The sequence below is a fragment of the Lipotes vexillifer genome, unplaced genomic scaffold (assembly GCF_000442215.2).
Source record: "Lipotes vexillifer unplaced genomic scaffold, Lipotes_vexillifer_v1.1 scaffold308, whole genome shotgun sequence".
NCBI lineage: Eukaryota > Metazoa > Chordata > Mammalia > Artiodactyla > Lipotidae > Lipotes > Lipotes vexillifer.
This window is the reverse complement of record NW_006792985.1, coordinates 2,907,927-2,934,394: the sequence shown is the minus strand read 5'-3', so window position 1 is coordinate 2,934,394 and position 26,468 is coordinate 2,907,927. Positions and strand designations below refer to the sequence as shown.

At 36.0% G+C, this 26,468-nt stretch overlaps 1 protein-coding gene and 1 pseudogene across 1 annotated transcript in view; one reads left to right on the top strand and one right to left on the bottom strand.

Moving 5' to 3' along the window:
• The window catches only part of PBK (PDZ binding kinase), a 24,299-nt gene extending 1,166 nt beyond the window's left edge, over positions 1-23,133 (bottom strand). Inside the window, exons 1-5 of the mRNA XM_007466158.1 lie at positions 23,076-23,133; positions 17,941-18,034; positions 13,378-13,520; positions 12,552-12,721; positions 10,073-10,202 (exon numbers count right to left, since the gene is read on the bottom strand). Coding sequence (XP_007466220.1) covers positions 10,073-10,202; positions 12,552-12,721; positions 13,378-13,520; positions 17,941-18,034; positions 23,076-23,133 — 595 coding nt within the window. The remainder of the gene's footprint in view (positions 1-10,072; positions 10,203-12,551; positions 12,722-13,377; positions 13,521-17,940; positions 18,035-23,075) is intronic.
• Positions 18,698-19,478, top strand: LOC103086584 (double homeobox protein A-like; annotated as a pseudogene).
• Positions 23,134-26,468: the final 3,335 nt, after the last annotated feature.

Below are 26,468 nucleotides of genomic sequence, written 5' to 3'. Positions count from 1 at the left end.
CTTTCCCTATCAGATTGTTAAACATTCATAAAGCTAGTCAGTTGGCAAGGGTGTAGAGAAACAGCAATTCTCTTAGAAAGGGGTGGGAACATAGATTGTGGGTCTGGAGGTACAGACTCTGGAGCCAGATTGCCTTGCCTGGGTTCAAAGACATGTGCAAGCTGTGTGACCTTGAGCAGATCACAATCTCTGTGCCTCAGTTTCTTAATTTTTCAAACTATGCTGTCCTTCAGCTGAGAGAATTACCACTTCTTTGCTTCTATGATTGCTAAATCAGGGAAAAGGGAGAGTGGAATCACATAGTGGCTCTTAAAGCTTCTCTGCCCAGGAATGACATAGGTCCACTCACATTTCCATTTAAATGTTAGAGTCAACTTGTCAATTTCAATGAAAAGGCCAACTAGAATTTTGATTGGGATTGGACTGAATCTCTAGATCAGTTTGGGAAGAATTAACATCTAAACAGTATTGTGTCTGTCAATGCACAATCATGACCTCTCCATTTACTTAACATCTTATTTAATTCTTTCAGTGAAGCTTTATGGTGTTCAATAAAGAGGTCTTGGACTTTTTTGCAAAATTTATTCTTGAATATTTTATGCTTTTTGGTATAGCAGTCTCCCCTTACACCTGGGGGATACATTCCAAGATCCCCAGTGGATGCCTGAAAACTATGGATAGTACTGAACCATATATATACTATTTTTTTCCTATACATACACACCTATGATAAAGTTTAATTCATAAATTAGGCACTATAAAAGATTAACAACAACATAATAAAACAGAACAATTATAACAATAAACTATCATAAAAGTTATGTGAATGTGGTCTCTCCTTCTGTCTCAAAATTATCTTATTGTACAAATTTGATGCCTTTTTCTTCTTAACTATGCACTTATCACACACTATGGCCATAACTTTTGCAGTTTGAGGCGTAACAGCAAAACTAGTATAAATTTCTTTTTCCTTCTTCACAATTTCATGGACAGAAGATTCGTCCTTACTGTAGATCTCAGCAACCTCGGCATATTATTTTTTTTCCTTTCTTTATTAAGTCGAGAACTTTCCACCTTTTCACTTAAAAGAAGCACTTTATGGCTTCTCTTTGGCATATCTGAATTGCCAGCATCACTACTCTCTCACTTTGGGGCCATTATTAAGTAAAATAAGGTTCACTTGAACTCGAGTACTGCCATACTGGCAACAGCCATCTCATAACCGAGATGGCTACAGAGTGACTAACGGGCAGGATATGCTGGACAAAGGGATGATTCACTTCCCAGGTGGGATGGCAGGATTTCATCAGGTTACTCAGAACAGCGAGCAATTTAAAACTTATGAATTATTTATTTCTGGAATTTTCTATTTAATATTTTCAGACTGCAGGTAACTGAAACTGGAAAGCAAACCTGTGGATACTGGAGGACAGCTATACTTGTAAATAGAAATCTTAAATTTTTCTTTTTTTCATTATTTATTTTGAATATATAGAAATATAATAGCTAACTTCATTTATTGGTTGTAGTAGTTTTTCTGTGATTCCTTGAGTTTTTCTACCTAAACAATCATATCACTGTAAAATATGAACAATTTCATTTCCTCCTCAATCTTGATGCCTTTTACTTTTTTCTTACCTTATTTTAATGGTAGGACTATATGACAGTGTTTAACACTGGTGAAAGCAGGCACATAAGCCTTGTTCCGTAAGTACGATGCTACCTATAGGTTTTTCTGTTAGATACCCTTTCTGAGGCTAAGTTCCCTTCTATGTCTAGTTAGCAATTTTTATCATGAACGGAAGTTGGATTTTGTTAAATGCTTTTTCTGCTTCAATTGAGATGTTTACAAATCTCAAAAAAGTTTTCAAATTTGTTAATATGATGGCTAGCATAAACTTCTGAATATTAAAATAACTTTTATTTCCTGGGATAAACTCTCGTTGGTCAGATGTACTATCCTTTTTATATACTGTTAGATTCAATTTGCTAATATTTTGTCAAGGATTTTTGCACCTATGTTTGTGAGTTGGTGATTTTCTTTTTTCATGAGTATGTCAGGTTTTGATATCACAGTTATGCTGGCCTCAGAACAAATTGGTCAGGGGTCCCTACTCCTCTATTTTCTGAAAAATTTATGTAAAATTGGTGTCATTTCCTCCTTGAATGTTTGATAGAAATCAGCAGTGAAAACATCTGGGTGTTGGGCTTTCTCTGGGGGAATGTTTGATATAGGGCTACTTGGACTTCCTATTACTTCCTATACCAATTTTGGTAAATTGTATTTCTCAAGGAAATTATTCTCTTCATTTAAGTTGTCAAATTTGTTGGCATAAAGTTGTCTGTAATGGCCTATTAATCTTTAAATGTGTGTAGGATCTGTAGTGATAACCTTTCTTTCATTTCTGATGTTGGAGATTTGTGTTTTTTCTTGATCAATCCAGCTGAGGATCTGTCAATTTTATTATCTTTCAGAGAACCAGCTTTTGGCTTTATTAATATTTTCTTGTGTTTATTTTTTATTTCACTGATTTCTGCTCATATATTATTTCTTTCCTTTGACTTACTGTGGACCTGTTTTGCTCTTCTTTTTCTAGCTTAAGATGGAACATAAATTATTCATTCAGATCCCTTCTTTCTTCTACTATAATCACGTACACAGCTACAAATTTCCCTCTAAGCCCTGCTTTAGCTATATCTCACACATTTTGATATGTACTGCTTTCCTTTTTATTCAATTCAAGATACTTTCTAATTTCCCTTGTCATTTTCTTTGACGCATAGGTTATCTGAATTTCCAAATACTTGGTGTTTTCCTAGACATCTTATTGTTACTGGTTTCTAACTTAATTCGATTGTAGTCAACAAAGATACTCTATAATTTCTTCCATAATTTTATACATGTTCCTTTTCATATTTAAAAATCTTTACTTCTGCTATGACTAGGATAAACTCAAACACTTACAAACAGAACATTCACTTCAGAGTATATTGTACTAAAAATGAAATTTTTCAGTACTTGATTGCTATAATCTCCATTTCCTCACAAATAAGGTTAGAGTGAAAACAAACTGAATTAATATAATTCACTTTCAGACAAGAAGTAGAAAAAAAAACACAGGAAGCCTGATTAATGAAAGAAGCTTATCTTCAGAGCTAGAGGAAAGTCTGCCTTGAGAGTCTCAAGAAATTTACAAAGAAAGGGGAGAGAGAAGGAAACTAACATTTAGAGAACTAAAGGGGCAGAGACCAAGAAGGAAGAAATGAAGATACAGAAGTCAGGAAATTGAAGATTCCAGTCAACAAGCACTCATTCATTCATTCAGCATTTTGAGGAAATCTGCCTAAGAAGTAAGTGGGCTCTATCTGAAGATGAAGTGAGAACAATGATGCCAGACTAGAACAGTACCCAGCATTGGGTGACCAGAACAAAATATGTGTCTGTGACAGCCTTTTTACTTAACCCTGCTTTAGGAGATAAAGTCTGGAAGGCAGTCATGTCCTGTATAAGCTGCTTGAAGTTTTCCCCCATATCACCTCACATCTAAGAGGCCCTAATGGAATGCATGACAGGATAGTCTACAGACATGGTCCACACGGGCCGTGACACTGTGGCAATAAGGAAGGATTCATACCCCATTCTAAATAGGTCAAATTCCTACAGGGATTCGCCATGCTAAAGAGTAGCTTTCTAGAAGTCTGGGTCTAATATATCAGTTCCAATTGGAGACTCCAGCCAACCACAAGTGTACTTCCTATATGTCCACTTAATACATTTCTCCAAGTCTGTGCTTAGACTTTAAACATAATAGAAGTGGCTCTCCCACATATGTTACTAATTAAGTTTTCTTCTCTGTGAAGACAAATTTTTCTGACAAAAGTTTGATGAGATCATAAGTCAATGGTTCAGTCATTCCTTCTTGTCAACACAAAAACTTAAATATTTTCTTGCCCTTTATTACTTTCAAAGAGTTTAAGCGGACATTACCTTTTTCAGTTCTCACGGACACAAACTGAAAACTGATGAAACTGGAGGTTCTACTCATCCTTCAACTCTCAGCTTAAACATTAATTATTTAGGGAGGCCTTTCTCAACATCTAGGCTGAGTTGTGGCACTGTCATGTTTACAAAATTCCTTACATCATAATGGTCATTATACTTTAGTATTAGTTATTCAAGAACTGCTTTCCATCTAGATTATGAGCCCCAAAAGGGTAAGGACTGTGTCTATCCTTTTTTCCTCTATATTTATAGTTCCTAGCACAACGGCTGACTGTACTTAGTATTAAAAATATTTGCTAAATAAATAATCAACCTGGAATTTACCACTGTTAAGATTTGGGCTTTTTACAAAATACCCTGTGTATATTATAGTTGTGAAATATGTGACTATGTTACCTATTAAAACACAAAACTTTAAAAAATTTAGTATTTTTTAAACTTCTCTTAATGTGTATGTAAATACATACTTTAGGTGCTATTTTATCATCTATTCATCTCACTTAACATATTTAGATATATTTCCATGCCAACAAATGTAAACCTATATAATTTTAATGGATATATGGTATTCTATTGTGTGGTGGTACAATAAATAACACCATCCCTTCCTTACTGATGGACATTCTCTTACATTCTTGCAAAATCTGTTCTGGTACAATGTGTATTTTTCTAACACAAATTAGCTCACACACAACTAGTAAAAAAGATAAGTTATGTGATGTATTTTTCCCCAGTATGTTAATGTTATCTTTTAAGTGATTAGGAGTAAACTTCCTCACAAAGAAAAAGCCTTAGCCCGCAGAAACGCCTTCCCTCAGAGCACTGCTTTAAGAACTGCTGTACTGACTATAACACTAAACTATCTGGTGAAGCTGAGAGTGCAGGTAAAAGAGCTGCCAAGACATTTCCCCAAGCTTATAAATACTTTTTTGTTATTATTATAATTTTTTATTGAGGTATAGTTGATGTACGATATTATATAAATTTCAGGTACACAACATAGTGATTCACAATATTTAAAGGTTATATTCCATTTATAGTTACTATAAAATATTGGCTATACTTCCTGTGTGTACAACATATCCCTGTAGCTTATTTATTTCATACACAGTAGTCTGTACCCCTTAACTCCCTACCCTTATCTTGCCTCTCCTCCGTTCCTTCTCCCCACTGGTAACCACTAGCTTGTTCTCTTATCTGTGAGTCTGTTTCTTTTCTTGTGATATTCACTGGTTTATTGTTTAGATTCCACATGTAAGTGATATGATACTTTTTTTTATTGAAAAAGCCAGATCAAATTTTTAATTTTAATGAGAAGTATCTATTGAAAATAAACACCCTTATATTTACCTTCAAGGAAGCACAAATCCAGGGTTCGTGGCTACACAACACTGAATGATACTGGGTGCTAGTGAAGATCTAAGGTGTTAGTATTTTTACTAGGATTGTTACTATTTGGGGTATTGCTTTGTTTTCAAGGTTGCATGGGTTTTGATTCTTCTGTTCCAACTCTATTTCTTCTATAAGCCTAGTTCTAGCTTTTGACTGTTCCAGAAATTAATATACCAGGTTATTGTAAAAAAAAAATACCTGCACTGCCCAATTATTTCTCTGGAATGTGTTCTTGGAAATGAAATTACAGGATCGAAGGGCATAAACATTTTTAAGGTTTTGTTTTTTAGAGAAATATGCATTTCCAACTGCCCTCTGAAAAGGCTACACCACTGTGGTAGTTACTGGTGCTGTACATCAAGCAGTTCATGCTCTCCACTTTCTACATGCACAGAAGGACCACCTTCTCGACACTCAGAAGGACCACACTTTCTGGCCTGTCATGGCTGGGTGAAGCCATTTGACTAGTTCCAGTCAGTGACTTGTGAAAGAAGTGACTTGTGTCATTTCTAAGCTGGAGCATTTAATTGTTAGTGCAAGACTTTCTAGGGTGGCACTGTCCAACAGAACTTTCTGTGATGATAAAAATGTTCTGTATCTGCATTGTCCAATATGGTAGCCACTAACCACACGTAGCTACTGAGTACCTGAAATGTGCCTAAAGTGGCTGAGAAAATGAATTTTAAAAAATTTTAAATATTAATTAATTTAAACAGCCATACGTAGCTAGTGGCTACTGTAGTGGATAGTGCAGCTCTAGAGTTTTTTTTACCTTCCACACAACGATGGCAGTATTCCACATAGTGGATGTCCTAGCAGCTTAGGTCCTAACGTGCGAATGACATGGAACACAGCCCTAATGGACGTGTAGCTTGAATCAGAAGCCTTGGTTTAAGGCACTGAGGTTTTTGAGGGCCTATGTTACCATAGCAAAACTTATCTTAACCTGAATGATACACCAACTGCAACTTCTACATAGTGCATGAGAGTATATTCATCTATACTGTTGCTCATACTAACATACAGAAATTTTTCAAGGAATTTTCAGTAGTCATAACTTTTTTTAAAAAAATGCTTTCTACCTTCTTAAGCCCAACATTAAGGAAATATTTACCAACAATTTTTTCTGCTACTTTCTTTTTTTAAATCTTTGATCTAGAGGGATTAGAGTGTGAGGATAGGAAACAACTTTCTCCAAAATGACCAGATACCATCATTTACTGACTCAATTACCTCTTTCTCACTAATACAAAAATGTCACCTTTATCATATAACAAATTTTATATATTTGGGAACTATCTCTTGACTCTTATGTTAAAATTTTCTGCCTAGTTTGGCATGAGTATCATGGCTTTAATTACTATAGCTTTATAATACTTAACATCTGGTCAGGAAAATTCCTACTAACGCTCTTTCACAGAATTTTCCTGGCTGTGTTTGAACACGTATCCTCAAGGATAAACTTTACATTCTCTTTGAAATGTTCTAGAATAACATAGATCATATTGGGATATTACAGAATTTATAGATTTTCTCATTCATTAATTTCTCCTTTCTTTCAGGGCTTCATTTTCTTTTTCCTGATTTCAGTTGAATACTCAATTTCATAAAGGTTAAATAATGAAAATGTTTTCCTTTGAGCACTTTTGACCATATCAAATAGGTTTTGATTTGTTCTTACATTCTCATTATTTTCTAAATAGCGTGTAACTGGAACTTCACTTCTTTTGGCCAAGAACTATATACAATTATATTAAATTCCTGAATTTTTGTTTCCAACCGTACTACCAATTTCTATATTTATAGCACTGAGGATAATGAATGTTAACCTTTAGTCTATTTCTACTTTTTGTAATCTGAGATTTTCTTTTGTAACTTAACTAGTATATGGTGAATTTTGATAAATATTCTAATGCATAGAGATTGAACTTATTATTTACTCAGATCTTTTACATCTTAGTTTTGTCTATTAGATCTATTAAGGATTGAGAAAATTATGCTAAAAAAATCTTATTTTTATTCTTTTTGACAATTTCTCCTTTTATTTGCTGAAGTTTCAGCCTTGTACCAGTTATTTAGCCTAAGGGTTCATGCCAGTTCTATCTTTACTAATGATTATAGACATCATTATAAAGTCAATCTATTTATCTTGGCTTTCCCCTTCAATTCAACTTGTAGACTTTAACTAGAAATTAAGATGTACATAGTTCGAAACAGTATCATTAGCCTTCCTTCTACCTTATATTTATATAAAGAGGCAAATTTAAATATTATTTATTAAATAATATGTTGAAAGCAGAGGCTTTCTCTTTAAGGCTTTTGCTTTTTTGTTTTTGTTTCTCAACAAGAACATATCTTATATTCCCTACAGTCTCTTCAGCAAGTGGTATTGGGGAAGCTGTACAGCCGCACCCTGTCACACCCACTCACCATTCACAAATATAAACTCAAAATGACTTAAAGACTTAAACATAAGACAAGACACCATAAAACTCCTAGAAGAGATCATAGGCAAGACATTCTATGACATAAATCGTACCAATGTTTTCTTAGGTCAGTCTCCCAACGCAACAGAAATAAAAACAAAAATAAATTGGGACCGGGGCTTCCCTGGCAGCGCAGTGGTTGAGAGTCCGCCTGCTGATGCAGGGGACACGGGTTCATGCCCCAGTCCAGGAAGATCCCACATGCCACGGAGCGGCTGGGCCCGTGAGCCATGGCTGCTGAGCCTGCGCGTCCAGAGCCTGTGCTCCACAACGGGAGAGGCCACAATAGTGAGAGGCCTGCGTACCGCAAAAAATAATAAAAAAATAATAATAATAAATAAATGGGACCTAATCAAACTTACAAGCTTTTGTACAGCAAAGGAAACCATAAACAAAACAAAAAGACAACCTACAGAATGGGAGAAAATATTTGCAAACAATGTGAATGACAAGGGATTAGTTTCCAAAATATACAAACAGCTCATACAACTCAACAACAATAAAACAAACAACTCAATAGAAAAATGGGCAGAAGACCTAAATAGACATTACTCCAAAGAAGAAATACAGATGGCCAATAGATACATGAAAATATTCTCAACATCAGTAATTATTAGAGAAATGCAAATCAAAACTGCAATGAGGTACCACCTCACGCTGGTCAGAATGGCCATCATTAAAAAGTGTACAAATAAATGCTGGAAAGGGTGTGGAGAAAATGGAATCCTCCTACACTGTTGGTGGGAATGTAAGTTGGTGCAGCCACTGTGGAAAACAGTATGGTGGTTCCTCAGAAAACTAAAAATAGAATTACCATTAGGATCCAGTAATCCCACTTCTGGGCATATATCCAGACAAAACTATAATTCAAAAAGATACACGCACCCCTATGTTCACAGCAGCACTATTCACAATAGCCAAGACATGGAAACAACCTAAATATCCATCAACAGATGAATGGATAAAGAAGATGTCGTACATATATACAATGGAATACTACTCAGTCATGAAAAAGAATGAAATAATGCCATTTGCAGCAACACGGATGCAACTAGAGATTATCATACTAAGTGAAGTAAGTCAGAAAGAGAAAGACAAATATCATACGCTATCACTTATATGTGGAATCTAAAATGAGACAAATGAACCTATCTATGAAACAGAATCATGGACACAGAGAACAGACTGGGGGAGGGATGGAGTGGTAGGTTGGGGTTAGCAGATGTAAGCTTTTATATAGAGGATGGATAAACAACAAGGTCCTCCTGTATAGCACAGGGAACTATACTCAATATCCTATGATAAACCATGATGGAAAACAATATTCAAAGAAGGTATTAAAAAAAAAGAAAGAACATATCTTAAATTCCCTAAGAAGAGAATGGTCAGTATTCACAATAGAGAGAGAAGAATGAGGTGTGGTGGGCCAAGGGGCAAAAAGCAGAAGACAGGCCTTAATTAGCACTTTTCTTTCCTACTCCCACTCCAGTTTCTTCTAGCAGTTTCCCAAATCTTGTCATTATGCTGATGCTAAATGAATTCCTTTACAAAACCTTGTAAAAATTTTGTTTTCTATTCCCAGATCTTTTACCACTTAAAAATCCCAATCCAGGTTAGAAATAGCTCCCCACATCTTCAATTAAAATATATACTAACGAGAAACCAATCATTTATATTGTGTGTGTGGCAAGAAAGGGGGCTAGAGGCTGAGTAGAAGAGAGACATAAAAGAAGGGATTTTTTTAATTGTACACTTTTTATTCATAGTTTTTGATTTTTGAAGAATGTGAACTTATTACCTTTTTAAATATGTAAAAATTAGAAATTTAAATACTGTATAAAAGCAATTTTGAAAATTAGAATTCTTGGTACTTCCCTGGTGGCGCAGTGGTTAGGAATCCACCTGCCAACGCAGGGGACATGGGTTCGAACCCTGCTCTGGGAAGATCCCACATGCCGCAGAGCAACAGAGCCCCTGCACCACAACTACTGAAGCCCCCGCGCCTAGAGCCTGTGCTCCGCAACAAGAGAAGCCATCGCAATGAGAAGCCTGCACACCGCAATGAAGAGTAGCCCCTGCTCGCCGCAACTAGAGAAAGCCCACATGCAGCAACAGAGACCCAACACAGCCAAAAATAAAAATAAATAAATAAATAAATTTGTTTTAAAAAAAAAATTAGAATTCTACTTACCGGTCATATTTTCATCCAATGGTAGAGAGACTCCTACATCACAGATTTTAATTGTTTCAAAATCACCTTTAATAACAACATTTGAAGACTTTATATCTCCATGAAGCAGTTTCTTGTCTTGGTGCAAATACTAAAATAGTGGAAAATTTAACACATCTGAGCAAAAAATACAAACTAATTAAAAAAATATGATAACTCTCAAACAAAAATAACAACTTGAATGCCCTTCCTAACCTACAGGCTTATATCTGTCCATCATCTCAAATTATTCGAAGCTAGAGAAGGGACCATCCCAAGCTGTCTTGGTGTGCTACACTGACCAGAAATCTGAAAGATTCTTTGGAAACTGATGTCTATTTATAGATAGGCTAACTTTTAATTTCCAAACCCACCTCACATACTTTTACATCAAAGATGCTACTGCAGATTTCAAAATATACTACAATTTACTTGAGGCTAGTAATTTTTAGAAATAATTTTGTAATCTTCACAATGACACAGGGTTTCCTCAAATTGTTGAGATAATGCTGCAAATAATTCACAAGCAGAAGATGAAGGAGTAATGTAATCTAAGACTATATTTTGTTTTACACATTAACTCTTAGAATTGACAAGTGATGATATTCATCCATAATCAAAAATGTCCTGCAAAACTGTTATTTTTTCATTCATCAGCATTTGGGCATCTACTGTGAGCTGGGCCTGAAAGTGATGCAGAAACAATTCTTGGTATTTAACTTGGAACACTTACAGTGCTTAATTTAAACGTTGCTGACCATAAATTGAATATGCTCAAATATATTTATAATGTAATTTATTAATTCCATTATACACATTTAAAATAATTATTTATTAAATAATTCAAATTATTAATTTAGTTCATCCTATTTAAAATCAGTTTTTCTATACACATATTAAAATATATATTTAGAAATATTGCCTTTTTCCAGTTTCACATTTCATGAAACAACTTTATTTGAATTCTTAACATGCAACTCTGACATCAGTATCATTACATAATCTGTTTTCTGAGTCATCCAACAATTTTCTGGAGCCATAATTACTTAAGTTATTTAGGATACAGAATTCTTTTTATCTCTTACTTTTTTCTTACAGTATGTCTACCCAAAGGCACAATAATTTGTTTGCATAACATTGAGAGCACTTTTTTCACTTGACCTATAGGTGTATATTCACCATGTCCAAAACTTAGTATCCCACAAAAAAATCTTTGAAAGGCTTGTTTATAGCAACAGAGGGTTAGAGTACACCCCCAGGAATAATGACTAAATTTGTTGTAAATATATTAGTCCATTTAACTAAATCTAACACGCAATCTCTATAAGCAAAACTTCCTGACTTGGGTTATTTAAGGCTATGTGAAGGTGTGAAGGCCTCTAACAATACTTTGCTGATCAAAATAAATACACAGTGCACTCTTCAGGGTGAGAGATTCTATAAAGACTTTAACTTAAAGCAACTCCCTCTTTGGGAAAAAAATTCCACCTTGTAATTAGGCATATTAGTATCTGTTCATCGACAGATGAATGGATAAAGAAGATGTGTGTACACACACACACACACACACACACACACACACACTGGAATATTACTCAGCCATTAAAAAGAATGAAATAATGCCATTTGTAGCAACATGGATGGACCTAGAGATTATCATACTAGGTAAGTCAGAAAGAGAAAGACAAATACCATATGATTATCACTTATATGTGGAATCTAAAATATTACACAAATGAACTTATTTACAAAGTAGACACAGACTCACAAATATAGACAGCAGACTTGTGGTTGCCAAGGGGGAGGCTGGGTAGGGGAGGGAAGGATTGGGAGTTTGGGATTAGCAGATGCAAACTATTATATATAGCATGGATAAATAACAAGGTTCTACTGTATAGCACAGGGAACTATATTCAATATCCTATGATAAACCATAATGAAAAAGAATACATAAGTATAACTGAGTCACTTTGATGTACAGCAGAAATTAAACACAACATTTTAAATAATAAATAAATAAAGTATTTAGTTTCTTCAGGTCCCACAAAAGTAATTTAAAATATAATAGCATGGGATTCCCCTGGTCATCCAGTGGTGAAGAATCCGCCTTACAATGCAGGGGACGCAGGTTCAATCCCTGGTCAGGGAACTAAGATCTCACATGCCGCGGGGCAACTAGGTCAGCACACCACAACTACTGAGCTCACGCCTCAACTAGAAAGCCCACGTGCCACAACCTACAGAACCCACGTGCCCTGGAGCCCACATGCCACAACTAGAGAAGAGAAAACCCACATGCCACAACTAGAGAGAAGGCCACCTGCTGCAATGAAAGATCCCGCATGCCTCAACAAAGATCTCGTGTGCCACAACTAAGACCTGACGCAGCCAAAACTAAACAGATAATAAATAAATCTTAAAAAATATATATATATATATATATATAAAATAGCATAGTTACCTTTAACCCTCTTGCCATATTCAAAGCAACTTTTAAAATTATGGCTGCTGGAAAAGGATCTCGGCTATCTCTATTTCTTTCTTCTATTAAGTCATTCAGAGACTTTTCACCTCCGTATTCCATAGCAAGACATAGACTACCATCGCTAGCTTTAGTGAAGGCACGGTAACCTTAAAGAAAACACGACATTTTGTTACTGAAATAGGGAAGAACAACAGTATTTAAGTTTTTTACAGTAATGTGACCGAATACAGATCTGGATTAACACTGTCAAATATAAAATGAAATAGCTATTATTTACAAAACTCATTCAGTAGATCTAATTTAAAATGCCTTCAGTGTTTGCCAATAGTATCACAAATTGAGATTTTTTTAATACTCAATGCCTTCCTAAATATAATGGTTTCACCAGCTCTACTTACATTAAAAATTAAAATAAGGAAATTATGTAAATGAATATATTACATTCCTGAATTCTCCATAGTACCAGCACCATAAATGACTATATGTACTCCCATGAAGTTTTAAATATATACTTAAGCATCTAAAAACATATACTATTTTTTTTTTTTTTTTTTGGCTAAGCCGCACGGCTTGCAGGATTTTAGTTCCCCGACCAGGGATTGACCAGGGTCCTAACCACTGGACCACCAGGGAATTCCCACTAATTTTTATTTTAGAATGTTCACATTAATTTGATTCTTGCTAAATTCCATCACTACCCTCTTCATTTTTATTAGTGAAACCAGTTAAGATATTATATAAACCATCTCTGGATAAACAGAATACTATACCAGATACTGTTACCAAATAAATCTAAACTTACCTATAATGTTTGGATGATTAAGGCTTTTCAAAATCTTAGCTTCATCAGTTAGTCTCTTTTGATACATACTCTGATAATCATCATTACATCTAGGATTAATCTTTTTCACAGCCCAAGGAGAATGAGACAAACCTCTTGGAGATCTTAAAAAATAATTAATCAAAAATGTACAGAAAGATTAATAACCATAATACATTTCAAATGACTAACAAGAACTTCCAAATTTTGAGAAGGACTTAATAATAATTTGTTGTTTTCTTTAAAAAATAGTTAAAATATTTTAGACTATCAACACTTCTGTTATACATCCTCTTTAATTGGGTACTTATATCTGATTAAATCTATTGATTACAAAAAAAGTCTGATATCTATTACTGGAAGGGAAGGGTTAAAAAGAGAAAACTAAAAGGAAAAAGATGAAATGTTATAAATTTTAAACTTCAAAATTACTATAGTATTTTCTAATTTTTTCATTCAAGCATTTCAAACTACCAATTACTCAAAAAGCATTTAACTATATGTACCAAATATGAGTTACAGAATGTTAAAGTAATAAACACTAATATCTAAGAAACAATCTAAAGAAGTTATACATTTGGCTCATATATAACCATGCAAAGAGTAACAGACTGTTCTTCACCAACAAATATTGTGCCTCTAACAGACTTAGCAATTCATCTTACATACCTCTCACCATATACATGTGTTTAGGGAGATAATAATAAACATAAAAATAAGAAAAAATGTAAATTTCTATTTTCTAGGAAGATTCAGCTGTTTTAAGAATATTTAAGGTATAAATGTTTCGAGGCCTAAATAAACAAACAGGTAAAACGAAGTCAGGGAAAGGTTTGTTCACCAGGTAAGGTAGGCGTTTATGAGTATGGCAAATTACAAAGGACAAAGTGTATGCAGCATATGGGCACAAAAGCTAGTCAAAGAGCCTCAAAAGTTAAAGATTAAAAGTTCAACCATAAGAAGGTAAAACAACAGACTGAACCAAGAGCCCATTTAGCTCTGTACTCTACCTCATGAGCACAGCTCTATGATTGCAGGACCTCTGTTTAAAATCAAAAAACATGTATTCAAAGGATCACTAGATTTCTTAATTCATATATATCTATCATGCATAAGTTCATCTAAATTATTCTTAAACCTCCAGTTTTAGATAACAAGAGCATTTAGGGATACCTCTTCCATCTCATTTTAATATGAAAAATATATTTTTCGAGTTTCAAGGGGTACCCCACCCACAGCTCTCGATTATTTAGAATTCAGTGAGCAAGTCCATCTTCACCTTTTCCATAACATATCCTAACCTACAGAATGACAAGAATGTATTTACAAATCTGAATAAAACTTTGCCAAGTTAAAAGTTGGTTCACTAAAATACTAATAAAACAGGCAAATTTCTGTTGAGACTGCACAAGGAAAAAAAAACAAAAGGAGACACAAATAATATTGCAAACGAAAATGGGGACATATTCAGCAGAGATTAAAAAATATATAAGTGAATAAATACTAAAACTTTTAAGGCCAATATATTTAAAAGACAAAATGGACGAATTTGTTTAAAAAATCTAAGAAAACTCATAAAAGAAGAAATGTAATCAAGAGTTTAAAATTTTCCCTCAAGAAACACAAAACCTAGATAATTTAATAGGTGAGTTTACTAAATTTTAAAGGAACACATTATTCAATCCCATACAAACTGTTCCAGGGAATAGAATGAAAAAGGACTATGAGTCCAATATAACCTTAATAAAAAAATCAAACAGGGACAAGGAAAATCACAAGGAAAAAGGAAAGGAAAAGGAAAAAATCACAAGCTAATTTTACTTATATCAGAGATGCAAATATTCTAAACAAATAGTAAAATGAATCTATCCATTTATTAAAAAATAATAATACATCACAACTATGTTGGGTTTTATCTAGCAATGCAAATTTGACAGTAAAAAATGTAGACTTCTGAATTGAAATGATAGCCTGAACATACACATAAAATTTTGATCCCTCTAAGGCACCTCTAAAATAAAAACAAATGAATACTTTAAGACATACACCGACTGACAAGGATGGAAATAATGAAGAGGAGACAACAGCAACAAAGTCTCGGAAGCTTGAAAAGCAGTTGAAAGTAACTGACTTAACAGGCCCAATGAACTTCTTGAAAGCTGTTTTAAAAGCAGGTGCATTCCTAGATACGATCCTTGATTCTGTATCAGCAGGCAGCTGCCCATCCTCTATCCCCCAACTTCTGAAGATGGACGACTGGCTTTGAAAGGGGAAAAAGCAGACGGTCTTTAGCCTAAGGTTGACTGACGTAGTTGAGAACCTGTGAACCATACAGGAACACAGTAATTCACGACCAAATTGCACCCTAAATGCTCAGTGAGTTTTCACACGTGTATATACCTGTGTTATCAACATCCAGATCAAGATATACAACATGTCTAGCATCCCCACAAGACTAAGGATGTCATCTTAAAAAGGAAAACTTTCAGATAATTAATTAAAAACAAGATAGATAAAAATGAAAAACTCAATGGAAGTATCAGAAGATGAAGTTGGGGAAATCTCCCAGAAAACAGAACAAAAAGAGAAAGAAAATAGAAAAACAGACCAAAAAAATAAATAAAATAAAGGTAGATTAGAGATCAGTCCAGTAAATCCAACATCCATAATAGGAGTTCCAAGACAGAGAACAGAAAAACAGGGGTGATGGGACTTCCCTAGTGGCGCAGTGGTTAAGAATCCACCTGCTGGTGCAGGGGATGCGGGTTCGAGCCCTGGTCTGGGAAGACCCCACATGCTGTGGAGCAACTGAGCCCACGGCCACAACTACTGAGCCTGCACTTTAGAGCCTGTGAGCCACAACTACTGAGCCTGCGCTCTAGAGCCTGCACACCACATACTGAGCCCACAAGCCACAATTACTGAAGCCCGCGTGCCTAGAGCCCATGCTCCACAACGAGAAGCCACCGCAATGAGAGGCCCCCGCTCGCCGCAACAAGAGAAAGCCTGCACGCAGCAATGAAGACCCAATGCAGCCATTAATTAATTAACTAAAAAAAGAAGGGTAAAATGATCATCAAAGTTATTAAAAAAAATAATTTCTCAAAAATTTAAGAACAGGAATTTTCAGTTTCCAAGAGGCCCACACCCATGCATGTCATTGTGAAATTACAGTGGGAGGAACAGATAACATAGAACAGATACATAAAAAGAATCAGTAGTCAGAAGGGCTTCAGAATTCTCAACAGCAACACCTGAACAATGTCCTCAAAATTCTGGAGGAAAAGTACTTCTGAATGAGAATTATAACCCAGAAAAACAAAAAAGGCCATTCAAGTATGAGGGTAAAATGAGAACGTTTTCAGAAATGCAAATTCTCAAAAATGTATCTTCTGTGCATCTTTTCATGGGGCGCTACCAAATGTCCTCAACCAAAATGAGATGTAAACCAAGAAATACTAAGACATGAGATACAGAAAAACAGAGGATCCAGTTCACCAGAGAAGCAAAGGAAATCTCTAGGCTACCGGTAAAGGAAAATCCCAAGCTAACAGGGCCACCCTTGAAGACTGGGAGGCTCAGGCAGGAACTGCTGTTTTCAATCAGTCACCTGAAGCTTCCTAATTAAGTCACATACAGTATAACTTTGTTAACAACACACTTCACTTTTTAAAAATAGTTTTTAAAAGGGAGAAAAATGAGACTAGCCATGAACCTGTGAGAAATTTTTTCTTTCAAAATAACTTAGACAAGAGTTTTAGACATTAAAAAATGAAAGTTCACAAAACTTATAGCATAGAAACACACAAAGGGGGTGTTTAAACTGCAAAAATGCTTCAAGAATACCCACTTATATATAACTGCTATGCTATTCTCAATTCATTAGCTTTTTATTACAGTATTTCTATTTGGGAACAATATAAACCTAGAGAAGCTAACGACCTGCTGGGTTGGACTAGTCAGGCTGATTCCGAGAACACATTAAGCAATACATAATGGCTTAATTGTCTGCCACTTAATAAACATGAAAATAGGTACAGAGTAATGAATATAACAACTTTTAATAAAATGTGTTTGTTGTCATGTGTAATATTATTAGCTATTAGCCCCTATTCTATTTCATTTTTCTTTTAATACGATTTTCCTACTTTAAAATCACATATTTGTCCTTCTTACTTAACAATGATGACATAAGAAATAAAAAAACTTTTACTTCTTTAGAAGAGAATATCTTGAGAAGGCAACTCTCCAGACAGAAGGGATTAATAATCACTGATATCCCCCAACACTGGTATCACACAGGAACCCCTCTCCTCTGTCCTCTTCCCTTCTTAAACAAGCCAAGGAAAAATTACAAGGTAAATTACTTCTCCTTTAATAATCCATCAGGAGGAAGCTAGGAGAAAAGTATACCAGGCAGAGCTCTGGCAAAGTTATGAACATACCCCAAATCTAAATATTTGAATTTTCATATTCCTTTTTGTCTCCAAGTACAGTGGAACTATGGTTCCATGTAAAAACACTCATCTGAAATCTTATACTCACCTTTTCATAAGGTAGACATTTACCCCAGTACCAAAGCCAAGCTTCTGCATAAACGGAGAGGCAGGAATATTTATGCATGGAGTTAAACACAATGCTAAACGTCAGAAAGAGAAATAAAAGATAAAATTAGTATTTGAAAAGACGTCTACAGATGCATCCTACCATTCTCAATATATTATTCTTAAAGAGTATTAACTGGCAAAGTCTTGGAAAGCAATTTGACACTATCTATCCTAATTTTAAATGGATACCCTTTGACCAAGTCTACTTTTAGAGCTCGATCTGACAGTAACACTAAAGCAGGGGTCAGTAAACGGCCTGTTTTTGTATGGCCCACAAGCTAAGAATCGATTTTTTTTTTTTTTTTAAATAATACACAATGTATTTATTTATTTATTTATGGCTGTGTTGGGTCTTCATTTCTGTGCATGGGCTTTCTCTAGTTGTGGCAAGTGGGGGTCACTCTTCATCGCGGTGCGCAGGCCTCTCACTATCGCGGCCTCTGTTGTTGCGGAGCACAGGCTCCAGACGCGCAGGCTCAGTAATTGTGGCTCACGGGCCCAGTCGCTCCATGGCATGTGGGATTTTCCCAGACCAGGGCTCGAACCTGTGTTGTCTGCATTGGCAGGCAGATTCTCAACCACTGCGCCACCAGGGAAGCCCTAAGAATCGATTTTTACATTTTAAAAGCCTTGTTAAACAATAGATAAAGAAAGTCTCTTGGTCAAACCCTTAGACTTCATGACTGTCTTCCAACATGGCCCAAGACAACTCTCCAAACAACACCATGGCAACGAAGTGTAGACACAGCTGCACCAAATTCACAGAAGATCAACTGAAAATCCTCATCAATGCTTTCAACCAAAAAACGTACCCAGGTTATGCTACCAAACGAAGACTTGCCTTTAATAACACTGAAGAGTCTAGAATACAGATTTGGTTTCAGAATCGAAGAGCTAGGAACTGATTCCAGAAAAGATCAGAACCTGAGTAGGACTTAGAATCAAGCCAAGACCAAGATCACCCTGAAAGAAGATTCAAGTAGAAAAGACAGACAGTGTCATATTAGCTATACTCCTCTCAATTACACACCCTCATCAAGGCATTTATGGACAACTGTTATTGTGGGATTGATTCCAGAGAGCAACTTGCTAAAGAAACCAGGGTTCTAGAGTCAAGAGTTCAATTCTGGTTTCAAAATCGAAGATCTAGATTCCATGTCCAGAAAAAAAGAGAAATTGAGGAGGCCTTTGAACACAGACAAAACCAGGGACAAGATCTCTGAGTTGAGAAAATTCAAAGTATAGAAAGTAACTACACAGAATGGCACCAATCTCACTAGTGACTGTCTTATTTCTCTGGAGCCAGAACAGGGGAAACAGAGAGACAGATTCAGTGTACTTGAATGTCATCAGTCTGGACTCCAAATCTCTCTCTCTTCCTGGGAACATACCCTTCTAAACACACCTCCAGCTTCTCCAGAAGCTGAGCCTTTGGGAGATGGTAAACAGGACCTCAGGAAGCAACAACAGATATAAGGCACCATGCAGCCCTACTGACTTAGCCTGGATCCAGAGTTCAGCAGATTTTGAGGACAATAAAATCAACTTTTTAATATCATTTTTCAGCCATCATAGTAATGACTGATTCAGGCAAAAATCATAAAAAAAGAAGAATATAACAATAGGGTTCCTATGTGGCCCACAGAACCTAAACTATTTACTATCATATATGCATGCATATACATGTGAATATCGGTATGTGCTTTTGTGGTTGCAAAAAGACAAAAAAGCCTAAGTATTCATCATTACAGTCATAATTATAGTATATCTATATTACACAGTATTATACAGTCATTAAAAAAGATGAGATAGAGGAGTCCTACTTTTGCTAATGAACAATTAACTGCTCCTGGAATTGCTATCTTGCCATGAACAACTAGAAAGTTTGACAAGATATAATGGTTTTCAGATACTTGACAACTGGCAGAGCAGGACTGTAAACTCTGAGAGAAGAGAAACAAATGAGGTGAGTCCTATCATTGACCTAACTTACTGCTTAAAGGTAGTTTCCAGCCTGCAGTGCAAAGAAACACAGTGGAGGCCTTGTCAAATTGAGGAGATGGAGATTAGAGGTCAACAAGATTTAAGTAGCTAGAATCTGTGGAATAGAGAACTAAAGAGGGAGGCAAAAAGTGGGAGAAAAAGCTCCAGAGATCTGAAAAGAGGTCTCTCTTTGAGCGTTTGGCTAAGTACTTAACTGCACATAGAATGGACAGAACCCCCCAAAGCTGAGGAAAGCACCAAACGCAAGCAATAGGTTAAACAATTACCAGAGATTATACAGGTCTAGGAATAGTTCAATTACCATCAGCCAGAGCATGGTAACTCTCACAGAGTATTGAGTGAAGTCCTCTAAAGAGTCACTCTTAGTGGTACAGCTACATTTTAGCCCATGGAAAAAGTTTAGAACAAAGCTTACAAGCAAGCCTCAAAAGAAACAAGCTAATGTGCAGGTGACCTAACTGGACCATAACAAAACCACACACCCTTCAAAGGAATAACAAAATCCAGCACTCAACAATATTAAATGTCCAGCAGCCATAAAATATTACCAGGCATGAAAGAAGCAAGAAAACATGGCCCATCTCAGGAGAAAAATAAACCAACAGAAACATACCGCAAAATGGCAGTGATGTAGAATTAGCAGATAAGAACCTTAAGATATAATCTCCAAAATATGCTCAATAATGTAAAGGAAAATGTGAGCATAACAAGGAAAGAAAAAGATGTAAAAGAAGATCCAAATGGAACTTCAAGGAATGAAAAATACAATGAATAAGAACACCACCTTAGAGAAGCAGAAGAAAAAGTAACTAAATTTTAAGACGAAGCAACATAAACTACCAAAAATGAAGCGTTGAGAAAAAGATTAGGAAAAAAATAAAGAAATCATCAGTGAGCCATGGGACAAGAGCAAAATAGTAGGTTTAAATCCAACCATACAGAATTACATTAAATGTAAATGGTCTGAACAGTGTTGTCCAATAGAACTTTCTGTCTTGATGAAAATGTTCTGTATCTGTGTTGTCCAGGAAGGGAGCCACTAGTCACATGTGGTTACTGAGCACTTGAAATGTGGCTAGTAAAACTGAGGAACTAAATTTGTAATTTAATTTTATTTCATTTGAACCTAACTTTAAATTGCCACATGTCACTAGTGCCTAAACATTCCAATTAAAGACAGAAGTTGTCAGAATGGATAAAAACAAAACAACACATAACTACATGCTGTCTATAATAAACTCACTTTAAATATAAAGATATAAATATGTTAAAAGTAAAAGATTGGAAAACATATACCATCAAAACACTAAACAAAATAATACTGGGTGGCTCTATTGATACCACATAAAGTGGACTATGAACAGGGTACAACAATAACCATCCTAAATGTATATGGTACCTAATAACAAGTTTCAAAATATGTAAAGCAACAACTGATAGGATTGAAAAAAAGACACATCCACAATTGTAGCTGGAGACACTCCTCTCTCAGTAATAGAATAAGTAAACAGAAAAACCAGTAAGGATACAGAAGATTTGAACAAACAACATAAACAAGTCAACCGGCTTGACCTAACTGACACTTATGGAACAATGCACCCAACAACAGCAGAAAATATCCTTTCAAGTGCATGAAACATCCACCAAGATAGATAAACCTCTAGTCAGACTGATCAAGAAAGAAAGAAAGAAAATATAAAATACCAGTACCAGAAATGAAAAAAGCGATAGCACTACAAATCCTACCAACATTAGAAGGGTAATAAGAGTATATCACAAATAACTTTATGCCAGTAACTTTGACAACTTAGAATAGACAAACTCCTTGAAGAAACACTAACAGAGCTTACATAGGAAGAAATAGATAACCTGTATAGCCCTACATCTATTAACTGTGAGGTCACTGTTAAAATTTTTCTAATATTTTAAACTAAGAAAACTCCAGGCCCACATGGTTTTCCTGGTAAATTCTACCAGTTAAGAAATACTGTCATTTCTAAAAAAAAGGAAAAAGAAGGAAACACTTCCCATCTTACTTTATGAATACAAAATACCCTGATACCAGAACTAGACAGACACTCCATACAGTCAATATCTCTCATGAACATAGAAAATATTAGCAAATTGAATCAAGCAATACATTATGGCCAATGTATTGGCTTTACCCCAGGAATGAAAGGTTGGTTTGAGATTTTAAAATTAACATAATATACCACACGAACAGTTTAAAAAGGAAAACTTTATCTTAACAGATACCGAAAAAGCACTAGACAAAGTTCAATACCCATTCATGATAATAACCAGGAATAAAAGGAAAATTCCTCAACCTGATTAAGGGCATCTTGGAAAAACCTACATCTAACATAAATACTTCATTAGGAACAAGGCAAGTATGTCTTCTCATACCTCTTTATTCAAATATATACTGGAGCCAGTGCCGTAAGGAAAGAAAAGAGAAATAAAGTAACACAGACCGGGAAAAAAAACTAAAAACCGTCTTTATTCATCTACATTACCAACTATGTACAATATCCTAAGCAATCTACAAAAAAGCTAATAGAATAAGTGAGTTTAGTATGGTTGCAGGACACAAAGTCAATATACAAAAATCTATATACTAAGAGCACAAAACATTTTCTCCTATGTTATCTTCTAGAAATTTTATAATTTTGGCCATTTTTGCATATTATGTGAGCTAAGGGTTGATTTGCATATGGATATCCAATTGTTTTTATTTATTGAAAAGATTACCCTTTGTCCATTGAATTGCCTTGGAAAATACCTTTCTGTGTGTGAGAGGTAGAAAGGTAAAGTAGTTCCTTAATGGTTCAAGTTAAGTTGGTTCTTCACCAGGGAGAACCTACAAATCTGTTAGAATGTCAATAAAATTAACTCACAGATGACCAAACTCTGGCCTATAAAAGAAGTCTTATTTCTTAAGATCAACATTATAAAGATGACTTATGCTAAAATTGTTCATGTGTGATCGATAATAATTAAAGGATCAAACTATAATAATACAAAGACGTTTCTGATAGCAATAACAAAGAAGAAAGGTTTATATCTTACCAGATTTCCTTTTTTCAGATAATCTGCTTGGTGTCTTGAAATTATTGGTTTCTTCCATTGTAATAATCACTCAAGGTCCTATGATGAAAATAAAGAGAAAGTTACACTTTAGTTATAAAGAATACATCTTTCATTCATGAATAAAAAATTCCAGTAATACTATCACTCATTTACATAAAATTTGAGAACTGAAACAGACCATGACAAATATTTAGTCGGATTTTATTTACAATGAGAAAACTGAAACCCAGAGAAGTACAATTACATACCCAAGGTCATGCTATTACTGACAGTGGGTTTTTTGTTTTAGTTAAAAAATAATATATGCACACAGTTAAAAGAAAAATCACCTAGTACCCTCCCACACTTCCTGGGGGTAGTTATTAACAGGTCTTTTATATCCTTTTAAGAGATTGGCTATGTAAGCAGCATTATTTACAATAGCCAGAAAGAGGAAACAGAAACAGCTATCAGATGATGAACGGATAAACAAAATGTGGTATACAATACACAACAATAGAATATTATTCAACAGAGTACACAGCCTAATATGGAACATTATTCAGTCATTAAAAAGGAATGTAGTACTAATATAAACTACAACATGAAAGAAACTTGAAAACATTATGCTAAGTGAAAGAAGCCAGACACAAGAGGCCACATATATGATTGCTTTTATACAAAATGTCTGGAAAAGGCAACTCCATAGACAGAAGATAAATTAGTAGTTGCTATGGGCTGAGGGGAAGAGAGAATGTGGAGCGACTGCTAGTGGATGTGTGCTTTCTTTTTTGGGGTGACCAAAATGTTCTAAAATTAGGTAGTAGTTTAATATATTCAATTCTATTCCAAAAACCACTGAATTGTACAGTTTCAAAGAGTGAATTTTATGATATGTGAATTGTATCTTAATAAGCTATTATTTTTAAATTGTTTTTGAAAATAAAGTGTACATACTGCATACACAAGCAAGTTAATCCAAGCTTTTTATTTCTTCTGTAACATATTTCTTTAAAAAATCCTTTTTATTAAAAAATTTAAATTCATTTTTCTTTTTAAAAAAAGTTACATTCCATATTAGATTTACTATAAAGCAAACTGTTCCAAGCTGAAGATGTGTTATTTGTGGGATATCAGCATGTATATGGTATTAAAGCCAAGAGACTGGATAAAATCACCTAGAAGTACGTATAGATAGAAAACTGAGAGCTCTGAGGAATCTCAACTTGAGAAATGAAAAACAAACAAAGTAGCCTGAGAAGGGGCCAGAAAAGCAGGATGCACATAAGCCCGGCAAGAATGGTATCCTGGAAATTTTACTGCCTTCTATGTCTCACTGCCTTTCCCCCCTCAGCATAAGGCAGATTTGATATTGAGATAGACTGGGACCTCGGATCTTTTACCGGAGTGCTTGCACTTGCACCTGGGGCAATTATGACCAATAAGATACCAAAAGGCCACCAACCAACTGCCACTTCTAAGGTGCCAAGAGCAAAAGCAGGGTACTGTGCATGATCCCTGCACACAGCACCGCCAAGGGGGGGTGGGCAGACCACCTAAGCCACGCCTCTGGCCCCACCCACCCATCTGCCCCCAAGCTCACCCTATTTAAGGAACCAGCCCACCCTCCTCAGGGAGCCAGCAGGGGCACCTGTTACTTGTTTTTGCTCACTCATGCTACAGCATGAGTCCCAATAAAGCCTCGTCTGAATTCCTTATCTGGCCTCTTATCAATTTCTATTGATAAAAGAGTTCAAGGACCCGAGTCGGTAACAGTAGTTAGAAGAAGCACGAGGGTTAAAAATAAAACCTCCCTTCAATTAAAAACACCTAAGTTGGACTTCCCTGGTGGTGCAGTGGTTAAGAATCCGCCTGCCAATGCGGGGGACACAGGTTCGAGCCCCGGTCTGGGGAGATCCCACATGCCGCAGGGCAACTAAGCTCGTGAGCCACAACGACTGAGCCTGCGCTCTAGCGCCCGCGAGCCACAACTACTGAAGCCTGTGCGCCGAGAGCCCGTGCTCCGCAACGAGAAGCCACCGCAATGAGAAGCCCGCGCACCGCAACAAAGAGTAGCCCCCGCTCGCTGCAACCAGAGAGAGCCTGCACGCAGGAATGAAGACCCAACACAGCCAAAAATAAAATAAATAAATAATTTAAGAAATTTTTTAAAACTTAAGTTTAAACAGAAGCCTTTTAACATTTCATTACACTCTAGGACACTCTAGGACTCAGTCCCACCTTCTACTCTAACCTACTTGCACCTAAATATATCCTATCCATTCCACAGATGTCTGAGGCAACTTTTTTCATTACTACAGTTTAGGCCTTACTCTACTGATAAGTGGCTTCTGGCCACTGGCCCTAACTCTGTTTCAGATTCTGTATATATTGTATGTACACATTATATATATATAAACTGCTAAATTACCATACTAATCTAAATCAAAAAGTTCTTAGGAAGCATAAAATTGTAAACATTTTAGATGATGATACGTTAGAAATGAGAGTAACATGACTGTTGGCAGAATTTCATAGTTTGTCGAATACTTAGGGTATTTTTAAAAAGTCAAGTACTGTTTGAGGAGCAATACTAAAAAGTGGACAGCAAGCTAATCAACAGGTCTACTGGATCAGAGGTCAGTAACTTTTGGACCCTAGGACTAAACAAATACTGGATACTACTGGCAAAGCTAAAGTGTAGCTTGGCAGCAGAAAAAGGAGGGGGGAAAAAGAAAGAACGGGAGAAAAAGTAAAGATAACTGAGAAAAGAGAAACAAAATAGACGAAAAAAGTAGAATGAAAAAGAACGGGAAAGTTCTGATCACATTATTTCTAAGGTCCTTTACACCTGACACCCTCAGTAGGATTCCCGGAGGTAAAGACGCCCACTGTTTATCCCCGGACCCAGGAGCTTACAGACGCAGGCTGTTAAAATCCTTCTTCCACCCGCTCCGGGGCTCACGGTATCCCTTTGTAAAACAATGACAGCTTGCTAGAGCAGGGCTTCCCATATCTGTCTAACCACCGTCTTCTCCTACGGAGCTTCCATACGAAGTAAAACTGTTAAGCTCTGATTCGAGAAAAGGGCAATTTCTTTCTTGGAAATCCCCACCTAACCCCATGATACAGATGCGCACGCCGGTCGCTAAAATGATTCCTAAGATTACTCCCAGTTCAACGCCATATTCCCAACGTCTTCCACCCGCCTTCCAGGCCCCCAGCTGTCAGGAAAGCAAACGCAGAGGCCTCTGCTCGGGGTGGGTCGACCCCCCGGCCAGGCCCACGCGCGGAAAGGACCCGCAAAAGCTCCCCTTACCGGAGCCGCGCGGTGGGACGAGACGTCCAAGCCAAGGCTGTCTTGAAAACTGGTCCCGAGTGGCCCCCAACAAC